At 37.5% G+C, this 24,253-nt stretch overlaps 1 protein-coding gene across 2 annotated transcripts in view; it reads left to right on the plus strand.

Moving 5' to 3' along the window:
* Positions 1-18,031, plus strand: part of PRKG2 (protein kinase cGMP-dependent 2) — a 102,711-nt gene extending 84,680 nt beyond the window's left edge. For both annotated transcript variants that reach the window (XM_055313229.1, XM_055313231.1), the window contains 5 exons: positions 2,458-2,621; positions 6,183-6,305; positions 7,240-7,302; positions 13,730-13,796; positions 16,074-18,031. In XM_055313229.1, the coding sequence (XP_055169204.1) occupies positions 2,458-2,621; positions 6,183-6,305; positions 7,240-7,302; positions 13,730-13,796; positions 16,074-16,169 (513 nt within the window). In that variant the 3' untranslated portion in view covers positions 16,170-18,031. The remainder of the gene's footprint in view (positions 1-2,457; positions 2,622-6,182; positions 6,306-7,239; positions 7,303-13,729; positions 13,797-16,073) is intronic.
* The last annotated feature ends 6,222 nt before the right edge of the window (positions 18,032-24,253 follow it).

Consider the following 24,253-nt stretch of genomic DNA (forward strand, 5'->3'; position numbering starts at 1 on the left):
CGTGGTACATACTAGTATTCAATAAATATTCAGTGATGGAAGGAAGGAAGGAACTTACATTTCTGTTGCCTGGAAGAGATAGTATTAAAAAAAGACTGAAGCTTTGTGCTGGAATCCATGGTGATACATGACAGAGGTGATGTGAATGCTTATAGAAAATACACAGAGTAGTGCCTGGGTGGCTCAGTCGGTTAAGTGTCTGCCTTGGGCTCAGGTCATGATCCCAGAGTCCTAGGATCCAGCCCCACATTGGGCTCCCTGCTCACTGGGGGATCTGCTTCTCTCTTTCCCTCTGCCCCTCCCTCTGCTTGTGATCTCTCACTCTCAAATAAATACATAAAATCTTTAAAAAAAATACACAGAATTGGACATGAGAAGATCTGAGGCCTTCTTTATTTGGCATGTGATTTTGGATAGGTCTGAGTGTCACTTTCCTCTGACCAAATGGATTAGCCTAAAGTTGATAAGATCAAAGAAACGTGGTAAGTTCTCATAAATCCTAGAATCTTAATATAATTATTGCCATCTCTGTGGGTCGATATTCAAATACTACAAAAGCAAAACCAGCTATTCAAATTAAAATTCAGCATTTTCGGAGCTAGAAAAAGTCTTCTAAACATCTAATGAACTTCCAGTCATTTTTAAAAGGAAAACTTAGATGCAATGAAAAAAATGAGTTGAAAGGCTATTATAAAACAACATTTCCATATGTGTATACACAAAAATGCAATTATAAGCATTGCCTTCCTGTCTCTTAAATTTCAGTCTTTATAAAATTAGCTAGGATTTTTTTCATATTGGTTCTTTCTCTGAGGAGTAAGTATATAAGCTAATCTCAGCTGGTTACGAATTTTAATTTCATAGTATCCCTAGCCATCCCTTTGATGAAATCTTTATGAGTCATTTTGTATGGATAAAAAGAAAACTGTAAAAGCCTACTTCAATTTAGGCTGTTTAAATTCCCTTTTTTCTAATAAGGAAATCCTTGCTGTTGCATGATAAATACTAAAAAACATTAGTAAAAAGCTCAGTTTCTAAGAGCTTAATTTAACAACAAAGACTGTAAATACAAGGATTTAAATAAATAAACGAGGGTTGAATTTTATAGTTCACTGGCGTACTCTTTTAGGTGTGGGCCTATTTTGATATGTTAACTTTATTTTTTTTTACTCAATATTATTGCCATATTATAGCATAGTCCATGCATAATGAAACTATTAAAGTGTTCATATTGAGGACTAGGTATAATTTGTGTGTCTGTTTACTGCAGAGAGGTGAAAGGTGATTTTATTCAAATAATATCTGTATGTATTAGAGATGAAAAGTAATATGCTAAATAACTCCTATGGACAGAAACCTCCCTATCAGTCATGTATGCTGTCTCCATTCAATGAGCAAGTCTTCCTGTTGCTCCAGCCTTCCTGGCCATCTCAATTCTGTGCCCAGACTTATTTAGTTCATTGGATAGAGTCTCCGAGAAGTGGAGGGACCTGTTCTGAAATGACGGATGATGGTAGCACCCATTCATAACCCGAGGACAATTTCTGATCTGCAGTCAGGCCTGAGCTCAGATATCACCTCCTAATGACATCTCCCCCAGTGGTCTTCTCCCTAATACTCCAGAAGTATATATTTTTTTGGCCTTCTGTGTAATCTTCTACTATATCATGTATCACATGAAGTGATATTAGTCACATATGTGTAAGTATTTCCAACACTCTGCATTTCTTCTTGTCAGCTCTGTATCTATAAGCCTAGCACAGGGCCTGGCCAACAGAAAGTGGGTGCCAACTGGGTCTTTTCAGAACAGTAAGTTCCTGCAGGTGTTGTTCACCACCAGCCTGCCTGAAAAGGCCTGAAAGTCTACATAGTCAGTCAAAGTTGAGATGATGTGATTCTGGTTTTGTCTTTGGCATGCCAAAATGTAAAGGGTGCAGACATTGTGCATAATGGTTTTAAAGATTGATCTGAATTTTTAGACTCCCCTTTTCTCAACAACGGTCCCTTTCCCAAACTCTAAATTTTCTCCATTACTCTTCTTTCCATGATGGAGCTTAAGTGCACTGGGGTCAATCACTTCCCCTTTCTCTCCTCTTCCTAATGAATGCCACCACCATTGACTAGAAAATCATTCATCTTCCTCCTCTGAGCTTCATAATTGTTGTAATGGTCTATACTTGCTAAGCGTTCATCTCATCTTCTAGGGGTCATGGACATAGAGGTGTGTGCATGGAACAGTCTCCAGTGTAACTTAGATTTTTACCTAGTCCTGCAGAAGAATAAATGAGAGGGCCAGCGGTGTGTAGTGTGTGTGTGTGTGTGTGTGTGTGTGTGTGTGTGTGTGTGTAAAGGGGAGGATGGAGTTTGTAGGACAAAAAATAGGAGAAGCTAGAGGGAGACTTAAAGAAGAACATGAGTTTTATGGTCTCTGAAAATGTCTTTGATGTTCTTTTCCAGGTTGACTTTGGATTTGCTAAGAAAATAGGATCTGGACAGAAAACATGGACATTCTGTGGGACTCCTGAGTATGTAGCTCCTGAAGTCATTCTCAACAAAGGTCATGACTTCAGTGTGGATTTTTGGTCCCTGGGAATTCTAGTGTATGAGCTCCTAACTGGCAAGTAAGTACTTGCGAGTTCACTCAAGTACCAGATAACTTGCTAATGATAGAATAGATATCATTTAAGAGTTTAACATTTTAGAAATGCTTTTGATTAAACATGATGACTTTTCTCATTTGTATATTTTACATATGGTAGGCTTGCTGGTTTGTAACATGGAGAAAACCTACAGGAAGGTACAGGAAAGAAATACAGAATTGCGTTGGTTTACCTAACATGGCCAGGCCTGTTATTATACAGAACATCATTAAATGTGGGAAGGTTTTGGTAAGAATCAGGAAAGGAAGTGAAGCTGTGGGCCATTCTTATTTCCTCTCATAAATATTTTTTTGTAATTGAACAAACAGTAATCATGTTTCAGTTAAATCTATTAAACGATGAAAGTACATTTAGCTGCATTCTTCCATCTTCCCAATAAATCATTAACCAGAAAAGCTAAGAGAAAGGAACATGGTTGGATTTAAATTTTAATCTCCTTGTCAACTGCTTTCTAGAGGTGCTAATGAACAGAGACCAGACTCAGCAGGAGGTTTAACAGTTCAAGTTGAATTGTCATTCCTGGAGGGCTTAAAAGGCTAGATTAGTGAATCCAGTATCCCAAATTTTCAACATGTGTGCATGCATGCTTAAACAGGCACATGCATTTACACCCACACATGCACACACACATACATAGGCTCTATGTAGTATTATATTGTGAAGCAATTACAGTTTACAAAGCTCTTATATGTGTATTTCTCAGTTTAGTTTTCACAAATTTATGTGGAAGTTAAAGAAGGAATTTTTATGATTTTAGGATTTAGAGGTTATGGATTAGAAAGCCAGGACAGAGCTATCTGCTTAAAGTCAGGGATTTGATCCCAGACCTTCTAACCCTAAATATGACACACTTTGCATTACACGCCTATGCCTTATACGTATGTATTTTTAACATAATGCATGGACATACCCATGGGATTCAGTTCAGTGTTCTCTCTCCATTTGTCATTAATTGATTTGATCATTTACCTTTATAAGCAAATATTGTCTTCTTTTCAGAGAGGATTTGCGTATAGAACGGCATATGAAATACTGGAATGAGCCCTTTGATGGGTATTCAGGTCTCAACACATACTTAAAAAGAGTTTCATAAAATCTTGAACTTTTACAACTTCTACAGATTCAGTGTTAGATTATCTGTGGGTATATTCGACTTCCTTGGCCATATGCATTGAGCAAACAGATATGAAAGATTATTTTAAATTATCTGCATTCATTTTCAAATACTCATTACTTGAGACTTTAAAGGAGAGAAGAGAAAGTTTTCCAGACTGTCATTCAGAGAGAAAGTTGCTTACAGTCTTGGAATACAAGGAGTTCTGTTTCAAGAATTTGTTTCTCGTCCCTGGGAATTTTGTCAGCCACATTTCTAAGAAATAGATGATAGTTTGTGTAGGTAACTAAAGAATATACAACTCAGTCTTTATCAGCTACAATTGCTACAAGGAGTATGGAAATAAAGGAAGGAAATAAGGAAGGGGGAATGCTCAGTAACTTGGAGTTAGTTGTTAAAGAGGCTTTAAGCTGTCAAGAACTTGAGAAATTGTTCTTTTAAAGGTTTTCAGGGGGGATCCCTGGGTGGCGCAGCGGTTTAGCACCTGCCTTTGGCCCAGGGCGCGATTCCTGGAGATGAATCCCACATCGGGCTCCCGGTGCATGGATCCTGCTTCTCCCTCTGCCTGTGTCTCTGCCTCTCTTTCTCTCTCTGTGACTATTATAAATAAATAAATAAAAATTTTTTAAAAAATTAAGGTCTTCAGGGTAGGGCATGAGAAACATTCATCTTAAGTGGCTTGAACTCTAGAGAATCAGGAGGTAAGTGAAAATGAGAAGAAGTACTAAAACACGATACAACACAACAAACACAACATAGCTGTAAATATATAAGTATTGAAAATATAGAAATGCTTTTTTGTTTCATACCTCCTTTTCTTTTTTTTTTGTACCTCATTTTCTTTACAAGCAAGACATAGATTGCTGCAAAATTGTTGCACCAACCTTATTTCAAATTTATTATTGAAAGTGGGAACTCTTGGTATCAAAAGGTCTCAAGCATGGCCAAGATATAGCAGAGTAGTTCATGAAAGTCATCTTCAATTTTCAAAAATTCAGTGGCACAATGGAATATAGTGTTAATAGCAAAATATGTGAGTTAAAACGTTATCTGCATCCAGTGATCAATTCCCAATGCTTTCTTACTCACCTTAGCAACACTTCCCTGGAAGTACTCTCTTCACGTGACTCCTAGGACCTCTTTTTCTTTCATTTCTTTTCCCACATTGGTGGCTCCATCTCTGCCTTCATTGCCAGATCCTTCTTATCCTCCTGACCAATCAACTTTGGGCCCCTTCAGTCCTTGATCTCTTTTCCATCTACTCACTCCTTGGCTGATAGCATCAGGTTCATGGCCAGAAATCCTATCTGATGACACCCCACAATCACACCTCCAGCTCTAACCTCTTTCCGGAATGCCAGACTCACAAATTCAGCTGCCTGTGTAGCATCTCCTTTTGGATGTTTAAGACCTAACTCTATTTGGACATTTCATAACCTGCTCTGTACCTCTGGATCATCACTTCCAGCTCCTACTCCAGCCTTTCCTCTCTTAGTAAGCAATAGCTTCATTCCATGGGTCAAAACACTTTAGCATCATTCTTGAATCCTTTCTTTCTCCTACACGCCACATTCACCCCATTGGCAAATCCTGTTGGCTTTATCATCTAAACAGACCCAGAATCCAACCACATCTCACCACTTTCACTCCTACCATCCTAGTTCAGGCCATGAGGCCTGCCTTCTCATACTGCTAGCACCGTCATGGGTCATTTTTGACACATTTTTTAAAAAGCTTACTCTGATCTGACTGCTGTAAACTCCGTTATCTGACTCAGAGAGTATTCCTAGGCTCTTACCATCACCTGGTAGCTTCACATGCTAGAGTCCTCATTGCTTCTACCCCTCTCCTGCTTCCTTACTCATTCTCCCAGCAACCCAGTCCTGGAACAACCCATGCCCCACCTGACTCATGGCCTTTGTGCTTGCTGTCTTTGAATCTTTTGCTTACAGATAATGGTGTGGCTCATTCACTCCTCTTCATTGATATCACACTACTCAGTCATCAACTGGTGAAAGAGGTTTTTCCTATCTACTGTGTCTAAGAAAAATCACCTCTCTGTTACTATCTCTTCCTTTATTTTTCTCTTTAGTGACAATTACCTGTATGCGCTTGTGTGTAATTTGTGTAATGAAATTATTTTCTACCACACATCCAGATTTTTTATGCAATGACTAATGAGAAAGAAGGAGAGAGGAAGGAAGGGAAGAAAAGAAAGTTGTAAATGTGTCTCACACATTGGTCTGTCCTGTTTTGTGTAATTTGTGTAATGAAATTATTTTCTACCACACATCCAGATTTTTTATGCAATGACTAATAAGAAAGAAGGAGAGAGGAAGGAAGGGAAGAAAAGAAAGTTGTAAATGTGTCTCACACATAGTGTCTGTCCTGTTTTGGCTTTTCTCCAGCCCTCCCTTTTCTGGGATTGACCAGATGATGACCTACAACTTGATTCTCAAAGGAATTGAGAAAATGGATTTTCCCAGAAAGATAACAAGACGACCGGAAGATTTGATTCGGAGGCTTTGCAGGTGAGAATGAAAGTTAAAACCTAGAGTTCTTGGGGAGTGTGTGAAGTCTTCTCATTTCTGTTTCCACACATTTTAAAATTAGGTATGTATTGACTTTTTGTACTTTTATTTGTAGCTAAATTATCCTTAAAGAAAATCGTTTCTTCACTAGGAGTTTGAGTTTACTTCATGTTACAGATTCACAGGACCTGCTTACAGTTTAAAAGAGATCCATCTTTTGCAGTTTATCTTTGGGAATCATCTTTATCTGTATTAGGCAAAAAGAACCTTAGCTAAATAGAGGAGTAATTCATTTCCACCCTGTTCTTTTGTGAGAAAATCAGTGGTTGGTGATAAAGACTCTATCAGCCTGTATTTTGAAAAAACAGCATCTCTCTGGTCTTATTTTAAATTATTCCTATTTTCTATTTATCCTTAAAAATAATATATTGTAGAACAGAAGACTTCTGGAATTTGTGTTTAAACTTCACTTTGTCATTGTTTTCTTTCTTTCACTTTTTTTTTTCACATTTGAACTTTTTTTTAAAGCATTCGCATTTAGTAAATTTAGAACATGAAACCTAGCTGTGGGTTGCCAACAGAAATTTCTGCATATTTCTAAGATTCCAGCTCAGATGTAAATGATTCTCTAAAGCTTTCCTGGTTTTCTCAGCAAAGTTGGTAAGATAGTTGGTAAGATAGCATCCTTATTCATAGCTCATCTAAAGCACCAGGGTTTGTGTGTGTGTGTGTGTGTGTTTATGTGTCTGTGTCTATACATACAAATACACACACCAGAGAGGAGCTTGTGTGTTCCATTTCCCTATACTCACCTGCTTGGACTATGAATATTGTTGCATGCATGAATGAATACATAAAGAAAAATGTTACATTTTAATTTAAAATTCACTGAAGAATAGTTATTATAAATTGCCTGTTAAAATTGTTATTTTAGGCAAAATCCAACAGAAAGACTTGGAAATCTGAAGAATGGAATTAATGATATTAAGAAACACAGGTATGTAGCTATTGCTTGACCCAGAAAGAAATATAAATTTATAAAAAAGAATGTAATCTTAAAGCTTCCATTGTAGGTCACAAGGATCCCTTTACAGACGCTCAATTTTTCCTTTTTAGTGTTTTATTTTTAATTTGTGTTTTGGTAGGTACAGTTTCAAAGTGATTTGTCTAATGTTGAAAATTCACATCAAGAATGGATGAAGTTCTGAAACAAGTGACAAAAATCACATCTTTAAGTTATAGTGACTTAGCTCTGTATACACTGCTATTTTTTATTCTTTATTTTTAAAGTAGGTTCCACAATGGGTGTGGAGCTCAATGTAGGGCCTGAACTCACAACCTTGAGATTAAGACCTGAGCTGAGATCAAGGGTCGGACACTCAAATAACTGAGCCGCCCAGGCACCTCTTATTATTTTTAAAAAATATCAACTTGGGGATCCCTGGGTGGCGCAGCGGTTTGGCGCCTGCCTTTGGCCCAGGGCGCGATCCTGGAGACCCAGGATCGAATCCCATATCGGGCTCCCGGTGCATGGAGCCTGCTTCTCCCTCTGCCTATGTCTCTGCGCCTCTCTCTCTCTCTCTCTCTCTCTCTCTGTGACTATCATAAATGAATAAAAATTTAAAAAAAAAAGCTTTAAAAAAAATATCAACTTGGATTCTACAGAGGAATTAAATTTTAATTTTGACCTTTGATTTGTGCTTACAGTACAATGTAGTCACTGTTATCAATATTAAAGAGAAATCAACTCTTAAATAGTATTGTTTCAATTTTAGTTAATAATATGTGTTTATTTTAAATATAATTTTCCTTTAACTAGCTCTCCAAATTTTGAAGCTAGTGTTGTATTTTACATTTAGGGTAAGTACATTGATTTTCACAAAACCCCAAACAATAATCTAACATGCATCTTTTCAGTTTGTGGATATCTAAAGCTGGCCTTCAGAACCATTGATAACTTCTGTGAATTATCCTCTTTGATTTGGTTTACATGTGTGGATTTCAAGCTTTTCAGATTTTTAAGAAATCTGATGCCTAGTTAAATCCTGCAATCCTCAAGATGTTTTAATGTTGCTCACAAATATACAAAAAATATCACCTATTGATAGTGCTAGTAGACAAACTAAATTTGAGAATTTCATCATTGAAATCCTGTGAACACACTGAAGTGTTGATATTCAGAAATGAAAACACCTTTCAGTATTTCATTCCTATCTGTCTATTTTTTTACTGAAGAATTAGAGGTACATAATACAGTGTGGAAAGAAAGGGAGAAAAGCTTCTGAAAAGGAACACTATTATTTTGCTTAACAGTAGTGGTGCAGCTTCAAAAAAAAAAAAAATCCCCCAGGCTGCCAACCTTGCTCTATCTATTCATGAACTTACTTGAAATAAAGCCATGTACTCAACATTGTAAATTCATATTGGGCTTTGCCTCAAGGGTGTGTTAAGAGGGAGTAGGGATGATAGAGACAGACTCGTCTGTGCATTTTAGACATCAAAATGTTTATAGTATTTTTATTGTTCTTTGTCATCTTTTGGATTGCTTCTTTGTAGAGCTCATTATTTGTCTTAGATTCCAATTTATCTTTCTCCATGGTGCTCACTATTTGTCTTAGATTCCAATTTATCTTTCTCCATGGTGTTATCATAATTTTTTTCTCGTTATAAAATGACACAGAAACACACTATGCATATCGAGCAAACAAGTGTCCCGTCAATTAGTCATTCTTCCAATGTATTTTCCTCCTTTCTCTCATTAAAGAAGCTTCTTCATGTTTTGCTCCTGGGTGGTTGGGTTAACAGGCTCTGCTCTTATCTTTCCTTTCTTATTTATCTGAAGCTTATTTAAATGTACCTGTCAAATTGTGATTGGGTGCACATGCAAATGGATGCTAAAGGATTTTCTCACCTCAGCTTGGTAATGAAGAATTTTGAATTTCCTTCCCTGTAGGGATTAATTTGCCCACTCCTCTTAACTGGCAGGATATTCTTGGTCATGCAAGGGTAGAGTCAGAGTGCAGTGAATGGGGTAGGGTTCAGTAATAAGATGTACCAAATTTACACAGTGTCTTTCAGTGAGCCGAGGGAACTCACTGACATTATTTCATCTGATTTTTGTAGTGCTTCTTAAGAAATAAAGCTGAAAAATAGATCTCTCCCTGCCTTTACGTAGGAGTGTTCTAAAACCTTCCATAAGTCTCCAAGGCTTACAGCTTCTTTACTCTCTAGACCCTTGGAATTAAAAGAAAATCATTCTGAAATTTGCCATCAGATTTTCCCACTCTCCTCTAAAGTAAAATATATGTTTTTCCCCCCTCAGAGAACCATTCATTTTAACTTTGTATTTAAAAATGATACAGTTTCACATGGCATATTGTTATGTTTGTCTGTTCTGAGTCAAATCTTCTTAACTAAAAATAATCAGAGCTCCTCCATCCCCTCTTACTGAGCCTAACTTATAAATGAGGCACCGATCATGTCCTCCAACACTCATCTGAAAAGAAGGATAATATATTTGTAGGGGACAGTTAAATTTTTCCTGCTAGATAGAGGAATAATAATTTGTTTCAAGTGCCTTAATGTTACCTTTAATATTTCTAGCTGCTGAAATTGCTTTCAAGAATAGCTTCTACAAGTCTTCTAAAAATGAAGAAGCAATTTATATGCCATTGCTGCTAATATTTCTTTGGTGAATATTTTTTACACTTGAATGCATGCTGGCACTTGTGTTACTTAAAATGTGGTTAGTGTCAAAAGGCCAAGTGTTAAGTGAATGACCACTCATGTTAAGTCAATATTGCCGTAAGTCAAATTGTAACAAGTACTCAGCAAGAAATGTATAGGCTCTTTGAATCAGTAGGGTAACAGTAATGATTTTTATTGATATTTATGGGATAACTTCTGGGTAGAGAGCACTGTAAAATATGTTAAAAGAAATTGTGGCAGTATCTGGTGGCAAAAGAAAAGATTCCACATAACTATGCACCTAGAAGTCCCTAAAAATGGAGCTTCAGTCTATGCAAAGAAACTGATGGGTGGATCAAGGAGAGGACTCTGTGTTGTTTTAGCAAGGACAGGGAAAGCCTTATAGCTGGGGTTGCTGTCTGACTTTTACTCTTTGATTAGTGTCTCAGCAGCTTATACTGAAATGACACCTTGGGTTAAGAATGGCATCTGAAATGGAATGTACTAGAGCCTTCCCTGTTTACAGTACTTTTTCTCTTGCTAAGCTCAGACTTGGAATGGAAATTCTAGTCAAGAACTGAACGAAACCAACTCCAGGGGTAAGAAGGGATTAGAAAAGATGGAAGAGCACAATTTTTGGTGTGGCTGACAGCCACCCAGGTTCCCCAATCTTCAGTCTCACACCTCTACCACCACCCTGCCTCATCACAGCCTTCTGTGGTCATGCTCCACATAGCAGTCAGAATTATCTTTTGAAAATGTACTTAGATCTGTCATTTGCGTAGAACTTTCTAATGATTTCCCATTAAGTTTAAAATCCTGATTCTGTACTGTGTGCTACAAGGCCTGGCCAGTTCTCAGATACCTTTTTCCCCCCTAGTTTCCTCTCTATTCACTATACTTCAGCTCATTTCTATCCCATTTAAAAGGCCCTGGGATAAAGAAAACGTGATATAGATGTAGATGTAGATATAGATATAGATATATAGATATATAGATATGGATATGGATAGATAGAGATATATCATGGAATATTACTCAGCCATTAAAAGGCCCTTGCCACAAGTCTTCCCATGGCTCTCCCCTTCTCTTCATTCTAGCCACTCCCAGCCCATCCCATTCCAGCCATCAGGCACCACTTTATTCTCCTTTATCTTCCTAGTACTTATTAGTATCTGAAATTTTGTTTTATTTATTTATTTTTGTTTGGCACCTTCTACCAAAATAAAAATATCTGAAAAGCAGGATCTTTGTTTTTTCCCAATGCCTGGGACCAAATTGCCTTTGGCTAGCTGCCTTGATCTCACTGTTCTAGTAGAAAATATCATTGGGTATAGAACAGTATTATTCCATGTTCCTGAGAGACAGGATACATTATGTCCAAGAGAAGCAAGGCCTCCTCACTTACATGGTTGCATTTCCAGCCCACCGTGTTTGACATGGGTCCTAAAGACTAGATCATTTCTTTTAGATTAGTTCTGTGGAAGCAATAAATGGAAAAAAACAAAACAAAACAAAACAAAAAAACAACAAAACTTCATCTGGCCATCAGCTTAACCTCATTGCAGATTATTGAAAAACATCTTTTTATCTTGGAGTTTTTTGTATACACATCACCAGGAACATCACCACCAAGGCAGATTCTAAGATGTGAGAATAAGAGGATCTGTGTAAGTGTGTTCTCTTGCAGAGTCATTCAGTTATTCAACAGACATTTATTGAACCTGGTTTGATGACAAGTCCTGCTCCAAGAGTGAGGGACACAGAAGGAAAGGAAATAGATTAAAATCCTTGCCCCGTGGAGCTAGCATTCTAGTGGGAAGACAGAATGAACAGGACTGAAGTAAATAACATAGGGTGTCATATAAATGACAGAATGAAGTAAAGTATACAGCAGAAGCATCCAATAGCAGTAAGAGCTAAGGAGAAAACTAAAGCAGGGAGGATAGGAAGTGGGGTTGCATAGAGAGGTGAAATATTACTTTAGATGGTCAGAGAAGGCCTCACTAAGAAAATGATCTTTGAGAAAAGGCCTGAAGATGTTGAAGGAACAAACCATGTGGAAATCTGGGAAAGGAACCATCTAGCTTTGATTGAGTGCATGGGTCTGAATGTGGGAGCATCTCTAGCTTGTTGGAAGAATGGTGAGGAGGGAGGGAGGAAGGAAAGTAGGACAGTGGTGAGCTGGGGGATGGGGTGCTGGTGGAAAGAATGATGTGCAAGGCCTCTGGGGTTATCCTAAAGGCTTTGCCTTTCATGCTAAGAAAAATGGGAAGCACTGGGGGACTTTGAACAAAGGCCTGATGTGACCTGACATGTTTTATATGATCACACTTGCTGCTTGGTTATCTCCCATGGACAAAAAGCAGGAGGACCTATTAGGAGGTTATTACAATAATACAGGTGGGGAATAGTAGTAGTAGCTTCGCCTGTACTGGTGGAGTGAAGGTGATGAGAATTTTTTCGATTCCAAATTCAGATATATTTTGAAGGTAACACTGACAAGATTTGCATATAGACTGAGGTAGGGTGTAAGAAAGAGGACAGCTCCAAGGTCTTTGGTTTGAGTAACCAGAAGAGTTGGGGCGAGCTCCTTGGGGCACATTTGGAGCTCCAGTGTGGTCCAGATACATGCTAGATGCAGGTTAGACACCTGCTTGGGAGATGATAAATAGCAGCTATAGCTATTAGCCTGGGAGGTCTTGATTGGAAATGGAAATAGTAACCAGTAGATATGTAAATGCTAACACCACAAAATTGAATGTGATTACCCAGCAAGTGAGAGTAGTTGAAAAAAGAAAGTCTAAGGACTGAGCCCTGGAACCTACCAGCTTCCTATGGAAATAGCAGTGGGAAACAAGGGAAAGCATCCAAGAAGGCCAAATAACATGTCCTGGAAGTCAAGCAAAAAAGATATTTCAGGAAGTGTGAGTAATGAACAGCAATAAATGCTCATAGGTTGAGTAAGACAAAAATGGAGAGTTGAGGAGATTCACAGGAGTGGAGGAGGGTGGATGCTGATTGTAGTGTAGTTAGGAGAAAATGAGTAGAGTGGATAACTTTCAAGGAGTTCTCCTTATGTGGAAGGAGAGAAATAAAATGCAAATTGGATGAGAACTCAGGTCAAGGGAGGGTGTTTTGTGGTTGACGAAATAAAATGTTTCCATCCTGATGGGAATGATTGAGCAGATAGACATTGAAGATTCAAGAGTGAGGAGCATGGCAGAGGCATGCTCTTGAGTCGAAGAGCCCACAGGATCAAGTACACAGTGGAGGAGCTGAACTGACCTTCCCTAGAAGCAAAGGCAGTTAACTCTTGTTGCAAGAGAGAAGGGAACACACAGATGTGGGCAGGCAGGCAGAGAAACTGGTAGAAGATTGTGGCAGCCCTGTTTTCTCAGTGAAATAGGGAGCCAGGTCATCATTTGGGAGTGAGGATGGAAGTTTCTGGAAGTTTGAGGAGAGAGGGCAAAGGATGAATTATGAGTCTAAGGGAGTGGGACAACAGGGAAATCTAGACCAGTTTCTGGGCAGCATTAACTAGCCCCTTGAGGTTAGCGGGCCTGGATTCACTATGAGACCAGACAACCAACATGGTCATACACTTTCCCCCCTGACCACTTGCCACTGCACTGTTGTGGGCAGGGGGAAGGCAACAAAATGGACCGATGGATAACTTAATATGCTAATAGTGTATCAGGCAAGTAATATTCTTCTGTACTCTTTTTACTTCTCAGGTGGTTAAACGGTTTCAATTGGGAGGGCCTGAAAGCGCGGAACCTTCCATCACCTTTACAGAGAGAGGTATGGTCTCCACTATATTGTTTTCTTGATTTTGTTCTAGTTTTTATTTTTGTAAACAGAGTAGAGGTATGTTTTGATGTACCACATCTAAGATGTTTTAAATACTTTTTATAAATTAAGTGAAAATGTCCTAGCAATTTTACAGGGACTAAATAGTAGTTCATCTTTCATGGAGATCAGCTCAGCTCGCAGGAACCAATTACATATAAATCTAAGTCCACAGGTACTCAGCATTGGTCAGGCTAACAGAGATCTCTAGAAGTATAATATGAATCCTAGCATGATTTAAAATTTTCTGTTTAGCCACAGGTAAAATGAAATAGGTGAAATTAAGTTAAATTAGTTCAGTATATCAGAAAATGACCATTTTGATATGGAATCAGCATAAAATACTGAGACATCACATTTATTTTTCTATATTGTTTTTGAAATCCCAAATGGATTTTATAGCAGTCTCAATTGGACTAGCCACCTTTCAGGTGCTTGATCACCACCTCTTGCTGGTTGGACATCACAGCTCTAGAGAAAACAGAACATCTGCTAACTTAGGGCTGGGAGGGCACAGAGAATGACTCAGAAATGATTTTGGTCAACACCCTATAGACTCTATGCTGTGTTAAAGGAATTTCAAAGATCTATGTCTCTCCTTGTACATTTTTAGATTGACCTCTCAATTCTCTTACCGTATGTTTAAATTGTTGCGGAGGATGTGATTTCTAGTTTGTTGTAAATATTGACATATTAAAGTAAAATATTACTCCTTTAGATATATATAATGTAATCTTAATACCAGTGAGATTTGATGCTCACTAGCCATTCAAAATAGCCATTTAAAATACACAGACGGCAATATTACATAATTCCTTTTCCTCTCTGAATTTATATTCTTATATTTCTATCCATCTTCCCTAAAAAGTTTCCTCTTATGTAAAAATCTTTTTATGCCTGCCAATATTTGATTATTCTTTAAATGGCTTTCAACTGCAATTTTCTAAATTTTAAAATTCCTGTGACAATAAGAATTTCTGTGACAACAGAAATATTTCTTCTGGGTTCCATTGTAATTACATTTTTATAGCACCGAGTATCAAACAACAGATATATGTTGCAAAATTTAAAATAAGTATTTAAAAAATATTTCTTAAAAAGAAATTATTTATGTCCCGTGGGAGAAATGTTACTTATTAAAAAAATGGGGATCAGGCTCCACATCAATTCTATTCCTTTTTAAAATGCTATGGGTGTAAGTGCTGAGAGCTGTGTTCACATAAATTAGTAACTGGGAGTGGAGAATTTTATAATAGCAATGTCACTTTGAATGCCTTCTGAGTGATCTCCCCACTCTCCCAAAAAAAAACACATTATGATTCATTGTAAGTAGTATCTGATATTGATGTATCTGCTGAGAATTCAATCGGGTACTTTAAAAAATTTGTTTGAATGTAAAGAATCAAAAATCACCTGATTTGCAAAAGAGTTTAATTCCAGAATCATTTCACTCTTTCAACAGGGTCAATAATATTTTGAATTGACCCTTTGTTTGGGATTCTGGAAACTTTATATGGGTCAACTAACCATATAAAAATTCAAGGTTGGTAAAAAAAAAAAAAATCAAGGTTGGTGAGAAACTTTTACAAAGTAGATAAAGGATTTAAAAGTTACAAATTTTGATTTTTTAAAAAAACCTTTTTTAAACATTTTAAACGTTTAAAAAAACCTTTAAAAGCAAAAAAACATTTGCTTTTAAAATGTTTTCCAGGGGGATCCCTGGGTGGCGCAGTGGTTTGGCGCCTGCCTTTGGCCCAGGGCGCGATCCTGGAGACCTGAGATCGAATCCCACGTCGGGCTCCCGGTGCATGGAGCCTGCTTCTCTCTCTGCCTGTGTCTCTGGCTCTCTCTCTCTCTCTGTGACTATCATAAATAAATAAAAAATTTTTTTAAAAAAAGGCATTGCTTCCATCATAAAAAAAAAACATACTAAAATGTTTTTCAGTCTGAAAAAAAATTTTCTATCACCTTTTCTTTTAGACATACCTCCTCAGGCCAGGGTGGCTTCTATTGAATGTAATGCAGTGACCGGATTTGGTCTAAAGGGGAGATCTCAGAGACTGAGATTGTGACTCAAAAATGACAATTGGTCCTCTTTCTCTTACATTTAACTTACCAGTGATTGCAGTATAAAAGCAGTGTTCAGATACAAAAAAAAGCATTACCCATATCTAATAGCATGCTTAGTCAATGTTATCCTCACTTTTGGTTTAATTCTTACTCTCTTAGCTCAGTGGACCCACAGACCACAGCTACTTCGACAAGTATCCCCCTGAAAAGGGGGTGCCTCCAGATGAGCTGTCAGGCTGGGATAAAGACTTCTGATAGAAGAAAAGATGATTATTGCCTATACATCCAGAAGAGGACTATAAGGACCAATAATCCAATAGTGATGATTTCTCTCTTTGGAGTATTATAATGTCTTTTGGAAGACCATTAGGGAAGAGAAATCCCTGCCCAAGAGCTGGGTGGACAATGTGGATATGAAGGTGGTTCTGAATTATAATGTCTCATTTATATGCTCTGAATTATTCATGTATTCTATTCTTTGCTTTTCTCAAATGTTGGAGGCTATTCTATTCCCCTCTCCACAATCAGAACCATTTTTCTTGATGGGGCATCATTTTCTCTGCAATCTGTTGCTCCATCTCAATCATATTTGTCTCCTTTGAGTCCTAATAAAGTTTAAGAAGTGTCTTGTCTTTGAGCAACTAAGTCATGCAAATGGAAGGAAGAACAGGGTGAACTTTGGAAAACTTCCCTGCTCCCAACAATTCCATGTGAGCATTATGGCATCTCCGAGCCATGGTTTGCAGAAATCTTTGTAGTCGATAGAAACTCTTGATTTTCACCTGCATTCAACCTAGAAACATATTAATGTGCTCCTGTTACTAGTCTGGGGAAAGGCAAGTTTAAGTATTAGTCAGTGGTACCACTTCCTAACATAAATGAGTTAATTCACCCAGCCAGTAATTATATTCCATTGAGGAACTTTGAAAAAATAAAGCAAAAAATATTTTTTGTTTTGTGACCAGCTGCGGTACCTCAGAGACTTTTGAAAAGCCTAGTTAAAGATAGTTATAATGTGTGGTCAAGTGATGGGCCTTTGGAAAGGTTTTATCTTATATACTAAATATTTTCACAAAGTAGAAAACCTGTAGGCCCAAATTTGTGAAGGCCTTTCCTTCCCATTAAATATGGAGGAGAATAATTTCTAATAGGTAAGGTTACTGACTCTTTAAAACTGAGATATTTTGGCCAGTTCTGTGTTTGTTGCCATTAAGAAATCAAGAGCATAGAATAACCACAGTTAATTTTTAATGAAAAATCTCATTGGCTCATGTTGATGCCCTATAATCACTATTGCATCAATAACTTTTTAAAGAGATGTGAGTCATGGATGTGTTTATAATTTTAGATTTTTAAGGTAGACAAACCGCTGGGGAGGTGACAGGACTTCAGTATAAGGAGCATCCAGCATGTGCCCTTCTGTCTCCTCTCTGTAATCTTCCAGACAATGAATAGACTAGACTGGATGCCTAAGAACTTTACTAAGAACTTTACTAGAGAATGTTATTATGCATTGACCACAATCCCACCAAATGGATGGGAAGCAGATTTTCTCTGTGTCTTTTTGATCTGGCAGGGTAAAAATAACATCTAAGTTCCTGCATTATTCAAGCTTCTGGTTATATTTTCACATGCTAATGTTCTATGGGAAAAGCAACCTCTACCCACTCTCCACCCATATTTCAGCATTCAGAAAGACTTAGCTAGATGCTTCCTAAAGAGCCAAACCAGTTAAGTGAGGCCCAACCCAAGAAGGCGCATCCTTAACAAATTGAATTTCCACATTTAGAGAATCCTTTTGCTGAACCAAAGAATTTTTGTTTCCTGGAGTAGTATTTTTAAAGATTATGTATTGTACATAGACTAACCATTTTTAATAGGATCAACATAACCTGCTTAATGAATTTCTAAGATTTTTAAAGATTTTTATTTGCATTTGTTTGTAAGCACTGTATGTTTTTTCCATGTATATATTTTTAAATTACTCACCTATAAATGTAGAAAATTTATGCATTGGATGGATATTAGAACTATACAGTTATAATAGCAATGATATTCTCAAAGGAGGTCAATGTTGTATTTCAAAAAAGACTTACATATATACAAATAAAAGCAACTTGGAGGCTACAGTTTTATTTTGCCTGTGATTGACCATTTCACTATGTAATCTCCACATGTGGTTTTATTTTGTTTCCTTTAGATTACTTTATAAAAATGAAGAAATGAGAGATTGAACCATCATATAATCCCAATTCCATTATTTCCTAGCTGGGTGACCTTGGGAAACTGCATTCACTTCTTTGAGTAGAGTACCAGTTTTCTTACCTGTAGAAGAAGACATAGTAAAGCAGTACCTGCTTTAGTCGCCTGTTTCAGGGATTAAGAAAGATACCTAAAGAGTCCATTGCTGACATCTGTGAAATAATCAATGCTGCATAGGTGGAAGCTACTGTTACTGTCTCTACTAGAATTAAAAGAGACTCAGTGACCATTTAGCCTTGAACCCATGTATTATTTGGTATCTGCACATAGAGTTGTTCCAATTAAATCCAGTATTTATCTTTTTCTTTTAAATCATGAAGTGAAGATGGTTGATCAAACTTCAGTACCTAAAATGAAGAATTAATAATCCTCACCAAAATGAAGTGCTTTATTAAGAGTTCACTTACATTTCTGAATTCTAATTTTTTATGAACTAAGGATATATATATATATGTAAGCATATTCTTCAAAAATACAGAACCCATCATATTCCTAATCCCCCAATAAACAAACTCACCATATTCCTAATCATTAAATCATTCCTGTTCTCTTTTTTCCAGTGCAAAGTTAAATTTTCATTGTTTAGCCTCTTCTCTGTGGGGCCAACTTTTCATAATTGTAGTTTTTTTCATCTTTTATCTAAATATGAAAATGTCTGGAAGGAGAAAAATGTAGTGGTGGAAAGTAAGAGATTTGTAGTTTAAAAGATCTGGGTTTGAATTCTAGCTCTGCTTAGATTTGTGTGAATGACAAACCACACCTTATTCATCTGTAACTTGGAGATGGATATGTAGACCTTTGAACTTTGGGTCAGCGTATTATTACTTGTAGATCACTGATAATAACCATCTGGAAATAAACACATGCATATATTTCTTTTGGCATGATAGTAAACCCTTGTTCTTTATTGCTAGGCATTGTGATAGGAATATTTACATTCATTATTTCATTCACACAAGATCCGAAAATAATTATAAACAGACTCACTGCTGATTGTCCTCACAGCTAAACAATTGGCTTCAAATATGCATTTCATTCACTGTTACGGTTTTTCATGGCTTAGTTCCAGTTACTAGGACCATATAACAAATCACTATTGGTGGAAACACTTAAAGCCCACCCACATTTGAGGAAAGGGAACATATACTTAATGAAGAGAGTTTCAAAGAATTTACAAGCAATTTTAAAAACTGCCACAATCCACTTTCTGTCACAGATGAATCATATTACCGCATATGCAAAATAAACACATTCCCTCCCAAGAGCCTCCCTAAGAACATAATTTCGTTACAGCATCAGGCTTAAAGATCTAAGATCTAGTCCAACTAAATTCATCCCAGTGTAGATAAGTGTCCTTAGGTGTGATTCCTTGGGTATGTTCTTTCAGTTCTGGAGGCCTGTGAACTAAGTAAATAAGTCATCTGTCAGCACACTTTCAACATTGAATGGTGAGACCATCAAAGGATAACCACAACAGGTACCTGCATTCAGAGAGGGAGAAGATGGGAGGCACAAAGCAGTTTCTAGTCCATCAAATATTGAAATCTGGTCTGACGCATAGAACCTTTTATCTGCTCCCTGTAAGTTGTTCTTCATAGCTCTTGGCCTTATTGCATAGAATCTTGGTTCTGCCTTTCAAGTCATCCTTCCTTTTTAATAAGATATGGCTGCAATTTGCAACTGAGTAGACTGCTTAGCCTGTTTCTTGTCTGTAGCTGTTTGGTGGTAGATAAGGCTTTTTTCAATCTGTCTCTGTTTATTCCAAGCTGATACATTTCCTTTAAAAACTTTGTGAGTTTCCTGTGTATAAATTTATGATTCCCTTCATTAGACAAAGGTTATACTCCACATCCTCCTGTGAAGATGCTTTGGGGAAAATGATTCCTAGTTCTTTTTTAAAAGAGAGGGGGTAGAGAAGCCAGGGTGGCTCAGCGGTTGAGCATCTCCCTTTGGCACAGGTCATGATCCTGGGATCCGGGATCAAGTCCCGCATTGGGCTCCCTGCAGGGAACCTGCTTCTCCCTTTGCCTGTGTCTCTGTGTCTCTCTCTCTCTCTGTGTCTCTCATGAATAAATAAAATGTTAAAAAAAATAGAGGGAATGTGCACAGCATATAACAAGATGGCCTTTTGATCTGAAAGGGTATGGTAGACAGCTTCAAAGATGGCTTTTCGTGATCCCTGTTTATGGCATTTGTGCCCTTTTATAATTCCTCTTAATTGTTGACTGAGCCCAGTAACATACAGAATACAATAAAAATGATGGGATGTCACTTCTAAGAGTAAATTACAAAGTGACTCTGCTTCCCTTCTCTTCACTCCCCTTCCTCTCTCATCTGCTTGCTCTGATGGAAACCAGCTGCCATGATGTGAACTGCTCTCTGGAAAGGTCATGTGGCAAATAACTAAAGGAGTCTCTGGCCAACAGCCAGTGATCAAGTGAAGCTCTCAATCCCACAGTCCATGAAGAGCTGAATCCTGCCAATGACCACGGAAGTGAGATTAGAAGCAGATGCTCCCCCAGCTAAGCCCCCAGATGATACCGGAACTTTGGCCTACACCTTGATTGTACCTAGTGACAGTCCATCAGCCAGAGTAGCCACAAATACAACTCCCCAGTTTCTAACTTACAGAATCTTTGAGTTAAGAAATGTTTTTTTAAACTACTAAACTGGGAAGGAAAAATGGAAAGCGGGGGCAACAAGGGCACAGTGGACTCAAGAAGACACACTGGTATCCCAGAGGAAAAACTATAGTTTGTGATAACAAACCAGAATTCAGGAGGACACAGGGGAACCAGCTTCTGTCTTTCATGGTTGCCATCTTGGTCATATGGGTGGCCTCTGGGATAAGCTGGTTCCCTTCATCTATACCTGACTTGGGATTTGCATATGCCTATAGACAATTTGGCTGCATCTGGAGGAAACTGACTTGGCTGCTACCCTTCACCAACTAGATGACCAGCAGATCAGCAACAGTGCCTGAGCTGCCACTATGGCTTGGTCTTGGATGACCTCCAGAGCAGAAATACGGCTGCTACTCATTTCTGCATTTCAGATCTAACACTGATTTCCTGTGTGACCAAGCCTAACTCAGAACCATACAGAGAAGGGAACCCTGGGAAATATTCTATTTCTGGCTTAGCTAGATTGACAAAGTGCAAAGTCATTCAATTTCAAAGCTAGTAAAATATATAATATATAATTATTCTTATACGATTGATTTCATTTGAATTTTTAAGTAATGAGATTTTCTTCCTCTCTTTCTACCCAGGAGTTATCAAAGTGTGCATGGAGACAGGACACACAACTCAGTTGAAACCAGCAATAACAATTTGTCTCGGGTGATTTCCAAATTGAATAAGAGCTGGAGCATTTTCAATTTTGAAAGATAGCCAAGATATTTTTGTTTATTTAATTGTTAGTTACAACACTAAAAATGGTGTAATGAAAAGTAACATGAAATTTGTTTTGATACATATAAACTTCCTCAGTGAGGAAGTCGATATGCATTGAGAAAAGGAAAAAAAAAAAAAGGCAGAAGAAACTCTGATGTGATAAAGGAAAAACGCCAGCAATGCATCAATCCTGAAAACCACAGAGAAAAAATGGGCTTCTTTCTAAGGGGGATGGGAAAAAGCCAGGTGTCACACTGCAACACAGGCTATGAGTCAACTATCTAACCCTGCTATTTAAAATTCAAGAGGATGCTCAGATTGCTAAATAGATCATAAAATACAAGATCTGGAAAGTTGTCCTCTTCTGTATTCCGCTTGTCCCTTAAAGTCTATGCTCAGTTTTGCATTTAGGAAGGGGAGTCAAAAGATTAAAGTATGCCTAGAAATATTTAAAAATTCAATCCATGAGTCAAAGCCAAAGAAAGTAAAGAAAGGCTAATAAAAACATAGAAACATATATTTTTCTTTTCGAGGGCCCATAAAGATCAAGGGGAGTGAGGGGAATCTTTTTCTAATGTGTACTGACTGTGAAGAAAAATATTTGATGCATATCTTCATTCATTCACTCAACAATTATTTATTGAGCATTCTTCTGGGCATTCATAGATGCTGAGGATACAGCAGAGGGACAAAAATCAGAGTCCTACCATAAACTCATATTTATTAGATAACAAGGTTAACTGTGATGATAATACTATCCAGGTAAATGTGATCACGGATATTTTTCTTCTATATTATCAGAGTTTTATACATTAGATTTATATTTTATAATAAGGAACAAGATTTATTTCAAAAGCTAAATTTGAATCAGATAAGCTACATATCAAAAAGGTCAATAAACAAAAGGACCAGTGAACGCCAACTACCACATGTCACTGTGTCACATCACTTTACAGGCAGCTGACAGACCTTGTCAGGCCTCACCAGCATTCAGAGCCTAATTACTTAAATCTTTGAGTCAAATTTTTACAGACTCTCTTTCTTCCTTACCTCTCCATTCTGATGTATTTCCACACAGAAGGATGCAAAGTAAGCCTTTCACCTGATAGAGGCAGGTAATTTACTTCTTTAAATGTTTTTTAGCTGTTTTTGAAAACTATTTAGTTCTGCTTCTGCCAGAGTTTCCAAGCCTTGTTTCTCTACTTCTCCTATACCTGTAGATAGTGTATCTCTTGACACCAAATTCTCTCTGCTAAATGCCTATGTGTGAATTAATTAGTTAATCAACTGATTGAATCTTCAACAAATATTTGAGTGACTACTCTGGTGTGCAGCAATAAACAACATAGGATCTCTCTCATCATGAAGCAGATATTCTAATTGCAAGAAGGTAATGGTAAATTATTTTTAAAAATGGTGCACATTACACAATAGAACTCAACATAAAATTTGGATGAACGAAGAAAAAAATGTAAATTAAAAAAAGTATCTGGCTTATCTTTTTTTTTTAATCAACATATATTTTATTTAGTTTCCTAAGAACATATTCTTTTTTAAAAAATGTATTTATTTTTTTAATTTAAATTCAATTTGCCAACATATAGTATAATACCCAGTGCTCATCTCATTATGTGTCCTCCTTAGGGCCTGTCACCCAGTTACCCTATCTCTCTGTGGCTCATCTTATCTCCTTTGAGCTTCCACCTTCTGGTTAGTGAGAGGAATGTTAAAAGTCTCCTCTAGTTTAAACAAATAATCCAAACAAATAATGGGAACGGTTTTCCAGGGCAGTGATTCTCAAGTCTTGGTCAGTATCAGATTGTGATAGGGAATGAAATAGGGTATCAAGGCCTAGACCACATTCCCTTTCAAGAAGCCTGGGCTTCTGTGGACTTTATTAGCTCCCCAGGTGGTTTTGACAAACCAACCACAAAATATGAGAACCATTGCTCTGTAAAATGCCTACTCTCTTTTAGACAAAAATGCTCAGATTTTCATTTAGCCTCTCTTCTAGTTATAGCCCTGACAAAATGGAGGATAAGTCAAAGCTCTAGGGTCAAGTACTTGGTTGCTAATTATTTGATGTTTGGAGCAGAAGTTTATGGTGAGGGAAGCTCATCATCATGTCTTCTCTGGGCTGAGACAGGGCCCAAGGCCTTCCTTGATGATTTGGATTCCTCTCAGTTACTGCTGGCACTAGAGGCTTTGGGGTTTGATTGTGGTCCCTTCCAGCTCTAGCTGAGACCCTCTTCAAAACTCACTATAAATCTACCTGCTTCCTACTAAGGTAATTCCCTCCGAAAATCTTCCCTAGCCAGAACTTCAGAGTTATAGGTCCTGTTTTTACATTGTAGAGGGCAAGGGGACTCAGGATAACTCTAGCTCTGGGCCTCATACCTCAGGCTATGCTGTGCCCTCAAGGTTACTATCTGTGTTTTGCTTGAGGGCAGCTTGTGATAAGACCCAAATGTGGGAAGGAGGGGCTTCCTCTCCTCCCTCTTTCCTTCCATAGTTCTCAGAAGGTAGAAAAGGATAGGCTTCCTGGTCTTTTTCTTCTGTCTGGGTTTCTCTTATATACATAAAATTCTCTGATCTCTTTCACAAAAGCCTGATCTTTTATAAACTACAGGAGATAGAAGAATTTAGATAATCCTTTTTTCAGGACCAAAGCATGGCTTTTGA

The sequence above is a fragment of the Nyctereutes procyonoides genome, unplaced genomic scaffold (genome assembly GCF_905146905.1).
Source record: "Nyctereutes procyonoides isolate TBG_1078 unplaced genomic scaffold, NYPRO_anot_genome, whole genome shotgun sequence".
NCBI lineage: Eukaryota > Metazoa > Chordata > Mammalia > Carnivora > Canidae > Nyctereutes > Nyctereutes procyonoides.